This window comes from Leucoraja erinacea, chromosome 14, assembly GCF_028641065.1.
Source record: "Leucoraja erinacea ecotype New England chromosome 14, Leri_hhj_1, whole genome shotgun sequence".
NCBI lineage: Eukaryota > Metazoa > Chordata > Chondrichthyes > Rajiformes > Rajidae > Leucoraja > Leucoraja erinaceus.
Genome location: NC_073390.1, coordinates 30152500 through 30167235, shown reverse-complemented (window position 1 = coordinate 30167235; position 14736 = coordinate 30152500). Strand labels below are relative to the sequence as shown.

Below are 14736 nucleotides of genomic sequence, written 5' to 3'. Positions count from 1 at the left end.
CTCTCAGTCTGAAGATGGGGGACTCAACCCGAAAAGTCACCAATTCCTTCTCTCCAGAGATGCTGCCTGTCCCGCTGATTTACTCCAGCATTTTGTGTCAATCTTTGGTGTAAACCAGCATCTGCAGTTCCTTCCTACACCTTAGCCACCCTCCAGTCTTCTGGCACCTCCTCACCCGTGGAAGGAAAAGCGGGAGCTGGTGTGTGTTAGCGATTGATAGGATAGGTCTGGGCTGACTGCTAAAGCAGGAGAAATGTACTAGCTGCAGTTATTCTATTGCACAGTTCACCGGCCCGTTCAGATGTTAAATGAGAACGGCATGAGCCTTTGTCTGCAATGCCCTTGAGAATATCATGGATTTTTTTTTGACACAAGAAACATGCTGGCGGGTGGCTACTTGGCCAATGTACTCTGCACCTTGAATGTTAAAGTGATCAGTATCAGTGCTGCATGACAAGAAAATGGAGCAAAGAGCTTTCACGGAACAGGCAACAGGCAACAATCAATTGCTGAGAAGAATCGATTGGAACTCTCTCTGTGCTCTGTTACAGGGGCAGAGTCTCATCATGGTCCTAACGAGTCAAGCTGAATGAAAGGGAAATTAAACGTCTTGCATCTTGTTGCATTTTACAAAGCTCCCTTTAAAAATTTGCAGCACTCTGACGTACACTTAATCAAAGAAAGACAGCAGTTGTAAATGGTAACAGCTTCTCATTAGCTACTAATAAAAACTGCTGCTCTGGGTTTAAACTCAATTTGTAAAGATGCTGAGCACTTCATCCAAAGTGCTACGAATTTTTTCAGAGGGCCTATGCGGGTCAACATTATGGAATATTCCATTATCCCTCCCCTGCACAGGGACGACGTGATTGGCGGTGAAAGGATCATTATATACTGACGTAGGAGCTGAGCTCTGCTGTACATATTCAAATAGATACCAAGTCCAGGTCACTTCCCTTAATATCTTTGCTGCGCTACAGTGGCTGTGGAGTGGAAAAGCCGCAAATATACTCTAACCTCTATTTTCAAATTCCTCCATCTTCATGATCTCTACAACAGGAGGTTAGCACAGTGGTGCAGTGTTAGAGTCACTGCCTTACCGTGGCAGAGACCCTGGATTGATCCTGACTATGGGTACTGTATGTACAGAGTTTGTACGTTCACCTTGTGACTGCAAGGGATTTCTCCGGGTGCTCTGGTTTCCTCCTCACACCAAAGACATACCGGTTTGGAGGTTAATTGGCTTTGGTAAAATTGTAAATGTTTCCTAGTGTGTAGGAAAGATAGTGTTAGTGTACTTGATACGCCAAAGGGCCTGTTAACTCCCTATGTCTCTTAAGGATTATGCAGCTGCGCCAACTAGTGTCTCTTGTTTGTGTCTAATTTGCATCATCTCATAAGCACCTGCAGATTCCAGTCCCAGTCACACACCATCCTGACCTGGAAGTTTATCATCAGTCCTTCATCATCACTAAGGGAGTTCCTTCACTAGAGGGACTGGACTGTTTCAAGCAGGCAGCACACCACTGGCTTCTAAAAAGGGCAAATAGGGATGGACAATAAATGGTGGTTTTGCCAGCAGCACCCAGATCTAAGCATGTCCCCATGGCTGATTTGACATTTCATCAGAGAGCACAGATCAGAAACATGTGGACACAAGAAAGAGTAGCAGGAGTGTAGATGGCACCCCTTGCACCTTCTCTGCCATTCAGTAAGATCATGGCTGATGTGCTATCTCAGTGCAACTTTCCTGTGCCAACCCCCATGTCCATTGATTCCCCTAATGTCCAACAATTTCTCGGTCTCCATCTTGAATATACCCAGAAACTGAAGGTCCACAGTCCTCTTGAGTGAAGAAATGTATTCTGATCTCTGCATCTAACAGCTGGCCTTCTATTCTGAGATGGTGACTGTAGACAACATGGCCAAGGGAAAGCATCATCACTGTATCTACCTGATAAATCCCGTAAGAATCTGCACCTTGCCTTGGTAGAAGATGAGGTTTGTTCCTCGGGCTTGTGTTGGGCCCCATTATAACAGCCAGAGAGATCCAAGTGGGAGTGAAAAGGAAAAAGTGGCAGGCAATCAGAAGCACAAGGTTACTTCTGCAGACTGAACACATGCTCTACAATGCAATCTCCCCATCTGCCCATATGATCTCATTCAATATTAGTCTCATTTTTATTCATCCCACATTTCCATTAACTTGTACAAATCTTCTAACCTGCATACAAAGAGCAATTTACAACAGCCAATTAACCTACCAAGCAGCTCGTCCTTGGGATATGGAAGGAAACCTAAGCACCCAGGGGAAGCAAACTGCACACAGACAACACCAGAGGTCAGCATTGAACCTGGTTCTTGGCCTGTGAGATGAATGATTTATGCCCTGGGATGGGTTTCAATTTCTGACCTTTACTTGAAACCCGTGAGGTGAATATTTTTCTGCTGGAAATCTCTCAGACTTTTCCTTGATGTCTTTGGTAGCTATTGACAGGGGAATCGCATATGCACCCAGACTTGGGCAAACAGCTGATGAATGGTTCCCTTAAGCTGGAAGATGTAGCGATTTACAAGGATGTTACGAGGACTCAAGGGCCTAAGCTGCAGGAAGCTGCTGGGCAGGCTTGGGATGTATTCCATGGAACGGAGAAGGCTGACAGCGGCATATAAACCCATGAGGGGAATAGATAGGGTGAATGCTTTTTTTTATGTCGGGGTAGGAGAATCGAAAATAGAAAGCATATGAGAGGAGAAAACATTTATTTGGAACCTAGTGACGACTTTCTCGCATAGAGTCGTGGTTGTAAGGAACGAGCTGCCAGAAGAGGTAGTCAATACTGCTTCAATAATAATATTTAAAAAAACAGTTGGACAGGTACATGAATAGGAATGGTTTAGAGGGATATCGGACTAGCTTAAATGGGAAATCTTGGCTGGCATGGACGAGTTGGGTCAAAGGGCATATTTCCATGAAGTATGACTCCATTATAGCTTATTCACAGATAATGGGCCACATTGATCTCTCTGTGCTGGTGGATTCTATAATTGCCGTTACACCTAAAACAAGCAGCAATATCAACCTAGCAAAATCACCTCATGGTTCAGTTATCAAACATTATTCAGCACCAAACTGTACATGCTCTTTGAAGGGATGTATGGAGAGAATGACCAACATTCAGGAAAGGTGCAGCTGAGCTTTCCTCTTGGATACTGTAAGAGCGATCCCGGACTCTCAGGAGCTCAAAGGGATTAAAAATAATTAGGCTGGGATCTGTTTAGTTGCATCCCTTTTAGCAAGTATCTGGGCCTGGCAGGGAATTGACTGCAACTTCCCATTTGAAGTTAGAACCAATCCTTTCAGGTCCAGGATGGGTAAATAACTTGAAGGTAGACAAAAGTGCTGGAGAAACTCAGCGGGTGCAGCAGCATCTATGGAGCGAAGGAAATAGGCAACGTTTCGGCCGAAACCCTTCTTCAGACTTGGGGTAAATCACTTGGCTGTTTACAACTGTTTATCAGAAGCCTGCCTTGAGATTCAGCAGGCCACTCCTCTATGGAAGTCAGCACACATGCTACATTATGTTCGCTCACACATACACCCCATCTGGTGTTCGGAGGGGAAGGAATAAGACTCACTTGCTGCATTGCGGGATGGCACAAGGAACCACGAGGCAACTGGGGCTCAGCTCGGATCTTACTGATGCCACACTTAAATACCATACAGCGATCCATTGCCAAATGAGTGGTAATTATTATTCTTGTCTGTCAGTGGACAAAGGCTGGGCCGTTTACTATGATGATTTCTCAATCAAGAGAAAGGAGGTGAAGACTGAAATGTTGGCAAAAAATGAACTAAGATATCTTGTTCAATCTTAATGTCAATGGGAGGAGCAGGGAGAAAGGATCAGATGGTCTACGGGGAAAACGCACGATATAAAAGGGAGATATGGAGGAGTACTCTTCACGATGGACACATTGCTGTATATAAAGGGGGCACAGTAGTGCAGCCCATAGAGCCTCAACCTGGGTTCAATCAGGACCTCCAATGCAGACTGGGTGGAGTTTGCATGTTCCTCACGTAACTGCAAGTTTCCACCAGATGATCCAGTTTCTTCCCACAACCCAAAGACACGGGTTGGTAGGTTAACTGTCCATGGTCCCTCATGTGTAGGCAGGCAATAAGAAAATAAGAGGGCAGTTAATGGGTGTTTGAGAAAAAACATACTCTGGGAAACACACCAGGGAATTAGACTAAAGACATTGCCCTATGGCCCAGCATAGACCCAGAAGGAAATATGGGATGGTGAGTATCAAAGGAGTGTGGGATTGGGGACCCAATAACTTAAAAAAAAACTGTGGGAACAGAGCTTCAGTAATTTTTATGTATGGAAAATGGGGGCCCATGTGAGTTTAAAAGGTACATCGGGCCACAGATAAGTTTAAAGAGAGAATGGGAAATAGGACCCATATGAGTTTAAAAGGTGTAAGGGAAACAGCCTGGTCAACCAGATGCTGAATCATTAGGGTGTTCCCATGAATGCTTGCATCTTGGGGAAGGAGTGAGTAGCCGGTTTGTGTCTGGGTGGGAGGAACTGGCAGAGATTGGATTGTGATTTGGGTCTGAGGAGGAGAGGGTCCAATGTGTTTAATATTTTGGCCACAGTGAGTAACCATTTTGGCCTTCTCATCCACAGACTATTTCCAAGAATTGCTGGACCAATCGGAAAAGAACCTCCACCGGAAGTTCACGCACATGTATGGACTGCATTACTATGACAACAGCAAGATCTTCAAGGACCTGTTCAACGAGCTGCGTCGCTACTACAAGGGAGCCAACATCAACCTGGAGGAGGTGTTGAATGAGTTCTGGTCGAGGCTGATGGAGCGTCAGTTCAAGCACCAGAACCCACACTACCAAATCAGTGACGACTACCTGGAGTGTATGGTAAAGCACGCGGAGCCACTGAGGCCCTTTGGTGAGGTGCCGCGCTTCTTCAAGATACGGCTAACCCGCGTCTTCATTGCAGCTCGTTCCTTCGTTCGGGGTCTCAGCATCGGCACAGATGTGGTGCGGAAGGTCTCTCAGGTATGTACTGAGTCCTTGCCCAGGTTCTTTCTTTCTTTTATCCAGTAAATGCATCTCAGTGTCACAGTGAAACGTCAACAACCTGCAATCCCATTGTTTGCCCATCCTAGTGGGTGTGTCCCTGGTTCACCTGATTCTGCATCTCACGATCCATGTAAACTCACGAGGACACATCCCATACTCCCTCCGAACCCACTCAGCCCCCTTTCCCCAGAATCCCTTCACCAGAGCCCCATTGCCACGCTCTTTCAAAACTTTGGAGGGAGAGAGTGGCTGACAGCATAAACCAGGCAAATTAATCCAGAAACATTCACTCTCAAGATAATAAAAATCATTATTTTTTACACAATACATCTGACTAAAACTGTACTGTGGATATTTAGTATTAAAATATTGATCATTGATAGACAATAACACAAAATATAGATGAGTTAGATGTTCTTATGACATGATTGTGCAAAAAAAAAATAATGAATTTGATTATCTTGAGAGTGAGTGGATGTTTTTGGAATGTGATCGATTGGATTGTTGCCGCTGCCATGATTTAAGCCATGATTTAATGCAAGACACTGCCGATTTGTATCTGGGCCTAAATAACATTTTTCGCATCAGCGGATTAAAATAAAGCTGCACCAAAAAGCAAGATAACATGTTAAATAAACGACATACCTTTTGTTTTGTCCTGCACTTGCGATCCGTGATGTTGAAGGCGTTTTTAGTCGCGTCTTAAGTTCAATCCAGCTACGCAATCGACCAGCGCCTTTTTTTTTTTTAATCGGGGTCGGGCTCGCAGAACAAATTTTCTTCATCAGCTAGCGGTCCGAGCAAATTCCTCTCTGACAACCAATACAAACCTGCATTTTAATCTTGCCCCCCCCCCCCCCCCCCCCCCCCCCCCAAAAAAAAACCTCTGGAATCGTATGCACAGGCAGTGGAAGATCTGCAGCGCCGCTGATGGTAGGTTTTGTAACAACGCTACTCAATGGAGTATCTTTGGGATAAACTCCCACACCAAGCAGATTATACAGTGCCTTGATCAACAGCAGATTCAGTTGACAAACGTTGCCACAGTTGTTGGAAGATATTACAGGTCCTCCCCAGGTTACGCCAGGTTTCCCTACCAGTGAACTGTTCATAACCCAGGCAGGTCACAACTCAGAAATGCAGCCAAAAATCCATGTCCCACATGGCAGAGTGTGTCTGCAGCCCTCCACATTAGCTGGCAAATACTCTACATCCCACTCGGCATCCAAACATCGACTTTGGTAATGGTGTCGAGTGTAGGATAGTGAAAGCGAACAGGGATCGCTGGTCAGCGCAGACGATGGGCTGAAGGGCCTCTTTTTGCACTGTATCTCTAAACTAAACTAAACTAAAAGATATAAGCTGCCCATGGCAACTGTTCATAACCTGGGCAGAACTTGCGCTTGGGAAGAATCTCACAACTTCAGAATGTGTTTGGATTGAAAGTGGAATTTGTTCACTTTTCCCGATTGATCCTTGCAGGCAATGAACTGCAGGAGCGTTTAACTGGGGATTGTACATGGCTTCTGTTTGAGGCAAATGTTGGAGACTGAGACAGCTGCGGATGTGCGAAAGAACAGCTGGGAACGGAGATTGAAAGCAACAGTGAAATGGAAAAAAATAGCTAATTTCTTTGACTTCCACATGGTAACAAGCAGTGAGCTGTGACTATGCAGGGAGGTGATGAGGGAGAAGAGGTGCCCGATGTCCATGTACAACACCTTCAGACTGGAAGCGGCTTTGCGCTTCAAAGTATTTGTTCAAATGTTGTGGTTCTTTAGAGTTGGGTGGAGCTAGGCTCAAGATCGCCACATGTTTGTAAGTTGTTGGTGAAACCACACTTGGTGCTGTATGCAGTTCTGATCGCCGAGCTATAGGAAGGATGTCATTAACTTGGAAAGGGTGCAGAAATAATTTAGCTTGAGATATAGGAAGAGGTTGCATAATCTGGGACTATCTTTGGAGTGTTGGAGGTTGAGGGGTTACCTTATGGAGGTGCACAAGATCAAAGGCTCACGGATAAAATGAACGCTCACCGGCTTTTTCTCAGTGTTGACGATTCTAAACCGAGAGGGCTTTGGCTAAAGGTGAGAGGGAAGAGATTTATGAAGGCTCTCAGGGGCAGCTATTTCACTTAAGAGTAGTCCCTATATAGAATGAGCTGCCAAAGGAAGCAGTAGAAGCAGATACAATTATGACTTTCAAAAGATAATATAGGGCCAGATATAGGTAGGTTTTACACAGCTATGGGCCAAATACAGACAAATGAGATGAGCCCCACATGCCAACTTGGACGGCATGGACAAGGTGGGCCGAAGAGCCTGTGTCCGCACTGTACAGCTCTATGTCCCTTACAACAAGGTTTTGTGCTCAATCAATTAGGCGTTGCATGCTGTTCACAGACCATGCAGCGCCAAGCTAATTTTGCATGAGTGATGTCTGGATATGTGTTGCATGGCATTTAACATGACTATTCAATGTGAGTAGGGCAGTTTGCATTGAGGATTGGGAACAGGTTTAGTGACCTAAGCAATCCGTGCAGTGAGTAGATTGGGTTTTTGATTACATTCTGGAAGGTCATACAGAAAATGTTTCCTACATATTAAAATTTGTTGGCCAATATATCACAGTCAGATTAGTAGAACTGGACAAGATAAGCGTGCTGCTATGCTCTATAAGACCACAACACTCCCCACTCTTTAATGCTGGCACGTCTTTCCATTTTGTTGTGTTCAGTATCATTGCCAGTGCTTAGTGTATATAAAGGCAAACGTGACCTTAAATATACACCGATATGCATGATCTCACACATATGTATACAGTCTCTTTCTCCCTCGCGCACATACAAAGTTTTGCATGATCTCTCTCACATCACACACCTGTACACATTCACAAACATGCATGATGATGCACATGCACACGAGCACATGTGATCTCACACACACTACAGCATGTTTAATCTTGTATACGCATCCCTGTGTGCGTGAGCTTGCACACACTACACATTGCATTATTTGACATAATAAGACATTTGTACATCAGACTGTACATGCATGTGACAATAAACTCTGCTTGACTTGACTTGATTTGGCCCATTGAGTCTGCAATGGATGCACCAGAGAGATATCAGATTAATTTGGTGTGGCGGTAGTTGATGTATGATTTGTGATCCACACAGAGTCTCCAATCTCTGGGAGACTCAGTGTATTCTAGATATGATTGAATTTTCTTTTGGAAATAAAACTCCCATCCAGCGTACTATGCATTAGGAACACGTCCTTTAGTGAGTCAGCCTCATGACGAATTCCCTTTAAATTTTGCTCGAGTTCCCTAAGATAAGGTTATACTCCGGAGCTCAGTTGGTCCTTGTCACCACTGTACCAGTTTGAGCAGGAGACAGCCAACCGCTGATGTGACATTCAGCATCATGTTTCCATGAATCTTTGCATTTGACTGCATCAGTTGAACGTGTAAAGTTCAAGTAAGGGGTTAATGGGGAATTTTCTTTCAGCTTTCTGCGTACAGAGGAGCACTGATGTTAACTGTTGCCCACGTGACACTGTGGAGATATCACTGTCTGTATTATTGATCAGTGTGTTATTGATCTTTTAGGGCCAGCCAACTTGATCAGCTGGATTCCGCTCTTCCATCACGCCACTTAAAATTAGAAATTTGTTTTAATGATGGGAAATCTTTTCCTTTCCTTGCTGCCTGGTGTTAAATGAGAGGAGAGGATAGAAGCGAGATAGAAGAAAATGTGGGTGGGATTATATAGGGTAGGATGAGGCTCATTTGCAATTTGACCAGTTACTGTGCTATAAGCACCTTATAATAGTGGGAGGGTATGGACTGGTGGCTGGATGCCAAAGGCGTGACCTGTGGCCAATTTTCCTCCATCTTTTTCACACACAAGGTGGTGGGTATATGGAGTGAGCTAACAGGTGAAGTGATTGATGCAGGTACATTAACAACACCTGAAAGACATTTGAACGGTCCATGAATAAAAAAAGGTTTAGAGGGATGTGGGTCAAGCGCAGGCAAATGGGACTAGAAGTAAATATACAAAGTTAGACACAAAATGCTGGAGTAACTCAGCGGGACAAGCAGCATCTCTGGAGAGAAGGAATGGGTGACGTTTCTGGTCGAGACCCTTCTTCAGACTGATGTCAGGGGAGTGGATGGGACAGAGATAGAATGTAGTTGGAGACAGTAAGACTGGTGGGAGAACTGAGAAGGGGGAGGGGATGGAGAGAGAGTTATTTGAAGTTAGAGAAGTCTATGTTCATACTGCTGGGGTGTAAGCTACCCAAGCAAAATATGAGGTGTTGTTCCTCCAATTTGCGCAGGGCCTCACTCTGACAACAGAAAAGTCAGATTTGGAATGGGAGGGGGAGTTGAATTGCTGAGCAACTGGGAGATCAGGTAGGTTAAGTTACTGCTTGGGATCCTTCTCCCCAGAGATGTTGCCTGTCCCGCTGAGTTACTCCAGCATTTAGTGTCTACCTTTGATTGAAATCAGCATCTGCAGTTCTTTCCTACACAAAATATACCAAGTGTTGGGGTAACTCAGCGGGTCAGGCAACATCTGTGGAAAATTTGGGTCTCATCTTGAAGTGTCACCCGACCATGTTCTCCACAGATGTCGCCTGACCTGCTGAGTTACTCCAGCACTACGTTTCACTTTTGTCAACCACCATCTGCAGTTACTTGTTTCTACAAAAAGGACAAACATAGATGGGCATCTTGATCTGTATGGATGAGATGGGCCAAAGGCCTGCTTCCATGCAGTATAACTCTATGACTTTAATATTGAGCACTAAAATCTAATAATACAGACACCCGATGAACAGCATTGATAACATGAGATTTTCTCCAGTCCTTGAGCCTATAGGGTTAATTTACCTAATTCACCCTGCTATCAGAAAGCCACCCTGGACGAAACTGTTCAGAGGCTGTGATGTTTCACTGGAGAGGTAATCTTTCGCCAAGAGGATTTGAAAAGAACGATGAAATATGAGTGAGAATAAGAAGGTATCAAAGGTATTTTATTAGTCACATTCACATACACCCAGGTGTAGTGAAGTGAAATGCTTTTTGCCATTTTGCAGCACATAAAAAAAGATTACAGACATAACACCAATGAGAGTCTTAAACACATAGAACACCTCCCCACAATGGCTCCCACCATGAGGGAAGGCACAAAGTCCAGTCCCCAACCCCAGTTCACCCATAGTCGGGCCTATTGAGGCCTCCACCTCCACAGGAAAGAGGATCTCTATTCTTTAGAATTTAGAAGAAGAACTCTATTCTTTAGAATTAAGATGCGCGACAGGCCAGATGTTGAGATGTTTCCAACAGTGGGCAAATCTCAACCAAGGACACATGGTAACCGAGAATGGGGCCGGCCTTTTAAAATGGGACGTGGGATTTCCCGGGATTTTGTTGTCGCAGACCATTTTGGAGGCTTGATCATGGAGGTAATTAAAGAAGTAGAGAATTTCATGGATTTAAAAAAGAATTCCACGTCTGTGTCAGTTCCCCATTGCAATTTCCAGTTCCCATGGGCAACTGACACAGAAGGGAAATGAAGCCTGGAGCAGATCAGCCGTGATTACATTGAATGATGGGACAGGCTTGAGTGGCCGAGTGGCCTACTCCTACTCCTGTTTTCCTATGTTCTTAATAAAGATGTTTCTCAGCCGAAGATATACTTGCAATGGAAGGAATGCAAAGAAGGTTCACAACACTGATTCTTGGGACAGTAAGCGAGAGACGGTGGTGGGAGGGGTTTTCACCAAGGAGATAGACTCTAAATGGCCAGCTCCAGTTTCTTCTTGGATCTTCCTTACCCTCACTCCACCCTTCCCACAGCGCTCCCTTCTAGAGGAATCTAGTGTTTAATCAATGTGATTTATATTTTGCATTGTATATAATGTTAAAAAAAAATGCAGTTCAGTGCCTTTTTGCACCTGGGCACTTAGTTTAAAAATAAATCTTGGCTAGATTCTGGTTTGTAATTCCACAATCATGAACAGTAGCTGAAGAATCATTCACACCTGCGGCATGTCGGCAGATCAGCTTTCAGAGGATAAATAGATGTAACCTGACTATGGATAGCGGGGCAGCTCATGCCGCAGCTGTAGTGCCCAAACAGAGGGAGCAAACAAGCCTTCGCAGTCTCACTCAGTCTCGGTCAAAGCCGCCTTAATCCCAGTTTCCTCCCATCTCTCCCAATCCATTCAATGCTGCCCTTCTCTTCTGTGGTATCTGTCTCCAATTTAAATCACCGCATTTGGTTTTGCTTTTCTCGCCTTCTGTGACAGGGCTTTCCTTATTATTTTGTGCGAAAATATTTTGCCTGCGTTCATTTTTAGTTGGCTCAGTTCCAGTTTTTTTTAAAGTGTTGTGCAATGATACAGCACATATAATCTAACCCAGTCAATGCACTGTGCCTGTGGTTACAGAGGGCTAACTATTCAGTTCCACTCCCCATTTCTTTCCTGTAAATGTTTTAAGTTTCAAGGGCAACACAGTGGTGCAGTGCAGTGCAGCTGCCTCACACCTCCATATACCAAGGTTCAATCTTGACCTGTGCAGCATTTGTATGTTCTCCCTGTGACTGTGAGGGCTCTCTCCGAGTGCTCTGGTTTCTTCCCATATCGCAAAGACATGGATGATGGTTAGTTAATTAGCTCCTGTACAGCCCTTGCTGCATAGGTGAATGATAGGAAATAGAGGGGTGGGAATTGAGGGTAATGTGGGAAGAATTAATGTAGAATGTATAGCGGGTACGATGGGCAGTTTGGAAGTGTCAGTCCAGTTACCTATTTATTCCCTTTTCACTTTCCCACAAAAACTGCTCACTGCCATTTCAACCAAAGCCAATTTCCTAGGTGTTTTCAAGGTAGGAGGGAAGATCAACATTGTCCTGTAAATCACACCATGCACCCAAAATATTAGCACGCTATTCATCTGTCAATTTAGATTTAGAGTGAATTATGTAAACAGGTGTTTGTGCTCCACACACATGCCTCAACTTGCTCTGCTACATCAAACTCTTTAACAGCATATTCCTCCCTCTCTCTTGTAACGTTGGTTTCAATAGATCAAAGTCAGCAGCCTCAGTTGCTCAGTAGAATCGGCATCGTTCCCATTATGTAGGAAGCCTACCCGTCTCTGTAACTTAACACACTTGTTCTCTCAAGTTTCCAGTTCTGATAAAGCAGCCTTCACCTGGAATTCACCTGTAGCTCCATAGATGCTGCCTCACCTGCTGAGTTTCTCCAGCACTTTTGTCTACCTGGAATTCTACTCTTGTGTTTCTCCACCTACGGATTGCACAGGCTGTTTCCATTTTGCTGGATTTACTAGGGGTTGTACTCCCCTTAAAGTGCAACCACCTGGGTCACCTGTTGGGTTTTTTTAAAGTAAATAAATCATTCAAGATTTATTTCCAGAAGAAAATAATTTAAAAACTGATTCAGAAGTAGAGAAATTATATTTAAATTGTTGGGCTTAGTTCTCTTTGATAATAAATCATGATTTAGAATCACTGGAGACATGTCAGCTACCCTATCAATTCTCCTCACAATTTTAAAGACATCCATTATTTGCAGATAGAGTTTTTTTTAGATGTTAGAAACCAGTCTGGTTGCTTTTCCTGACAGGTTTTAGCTACTCCTGTCGGGAATCATTCTTGCAAATGTTTATTTGCACATTTTCTCATGACTCTTATGTTTCTATATCCTAATTAATTATGGCCTGGCTCTCAGCCCAGTAATTTAACCAAGGTTTAATGTACTTTCTCAACCTTTTGAATTATTGTCTGTTTTTCAGTACTGCTCGCTGGAAATCAATTTTATTACTTTATTTGCATTGTTTAATGATCTTATTAATAGGTAATCTGGTTTTTGAGGAGGTATCTGCCAACTAAGGTTTCAGTTCATCTCCCTCGCTAAGGGAAGGGAAGCTGTGCCACAAAATCTTTTGCAATGCATCTGGACAGAGAATTTAACACCCATAATGGGTCTCTACTCCCTAAGTCAATATTCATCTTGATTATAAAGTGAGTTCCCAAATGCATTTCGAACCTCAACTCATTGATTCCAATTTGCAGACAATTAAACCATCTTAACGCTAATAATTGTTAAATAGTTTGGCTACTGAGGAAAAATACAGCAGTATCCCATTAAGGGCGGCAAGGTAGCACAGTGGTAGAGCTACTACCTTACAGTGCCAGAGACCCGGGTTCGATCCTGAGCACAGGTGCTTGTCTGTATGGAGTTTTTACATTCTCCCCGTGACCTTCATGGGTTTTCTCCGAGATCTTCGGTTTCCTCCCACACTCCAAAGACATACAGGTTTGTAGGTTAATTGGCTTGGTATACATGTAAAATTGTCCCTTGCATGCGTAGGGTAGTGTTAATGTGCGGGGATCGCTGGTCGGTGCGGACTCAGTGCGGACTCGGTGGGGTGATGGGCCTGTTTCCACGTTGTATCTCTAAACAAAAGATGAACTTGGTGAGTCGACAGTTTCTTGTTATCATTGAAATTTCCTACGTCCTGATGTTGCCCCCTTGTTTTCTGCAATTTATGTTCTGACAATTCACAATCCCATTGAGCCGAGGAGAAGCAAATAAAATTCAACCTGCATAACAGAAGCTGTATTGAGGCAAGCCGGCGATGTACAAAAGCATAACTCTCCACCTGCGCCTTGCAATCAAAGCATTCCGCATCACAGCTAGTTACCTCAACTGCAGTCATTAATAACACAGCAAACTGGAAGATCTCCAGCCAGATAGAGTGAAGTCTTCGGCAGGGATGTACAAGCAGTTCAGACAAAGGTGAACATTGAGGCTTTTGTTGCCCGTGGCAGAGCATGATATTGTCTGAAATGGAAACGGCCAGTGTTTAGAGCTACACAACAGAGCACCAGTGGCTCAGAGCAGGAAAGGAGAGATTAATCTTTCAGGTACAAAATGATTGTTTTCCCCACTGTATGCAGTAGGCAAACAGAAACAAGTAATTCTTTCCCCTCAGATGTTGCGAGATTTGCAGAAGGTAGTTTCGAGAAGAGTACAAACAAGAGATGCAAGTTATTTTCTGCCCGAGAGAGTAATGTGTAACTTGCTATGGGAGGAGGTTTTCAGCCCATGGAGTCAAAGCCTTGGATTTGTTTCTGCTCTTGCTGCTGGTTCTAGCTGTGCCCCTGCTGTTACTTCACTTCCAATCTGTTTCACCAGCCTCCACACGAGACAGAAGGAACACCCATCAGGGATATCATCCTTGGATAGATGCCAGGGGTGGTGGTACAGGTATTGCCATCTAAGATGCTTTTAGATCCACACATGTATATTCAGGGAATGGAGGTATATGGATCATGTTCAGGCAGAGGAGTTTACTTTATCTCAACATTGTGCTTGACATGGACATTGTGGGCTGAAAGTCCTTTTCCGGTGCTGTTTCTATGTTCGAAGTTAGACACAAAATGCTGGAGTAACTCAGCGGGACAGGCAGCATCTCTGGAGAGAAGGAATAGGTGACCTTTCGGGTCGAGACCCTTCTTCAGACGACCAGTCTAAAGAAGGGTCTCGACCCGAAACGTCACCCATTCTTTCTGTCCA

General features: G+C 44.2%; 1 protein-coding gene across 1 annotated transcript in view; it reads left to right on the top strand.

Moving 5' to 3' along the window:
• The window catches only part of LOC129703500 (glypican-1-like), a 139028-nt gene that overhangs the window by 87188 nt on the left and 37104 nt on the right, over positions 1-14736 (top strand). Inside the window, exon 3 of the mRNA XM_055646028.1 lies at positions 4698-5089. Within this exon, the coding sequence (XP_055502003.1) occupies positions 4698-5089 (392 nt within the window). The remainder of the gene's footprint in view (positions 1-4697; positions 5090-14736) is intronic.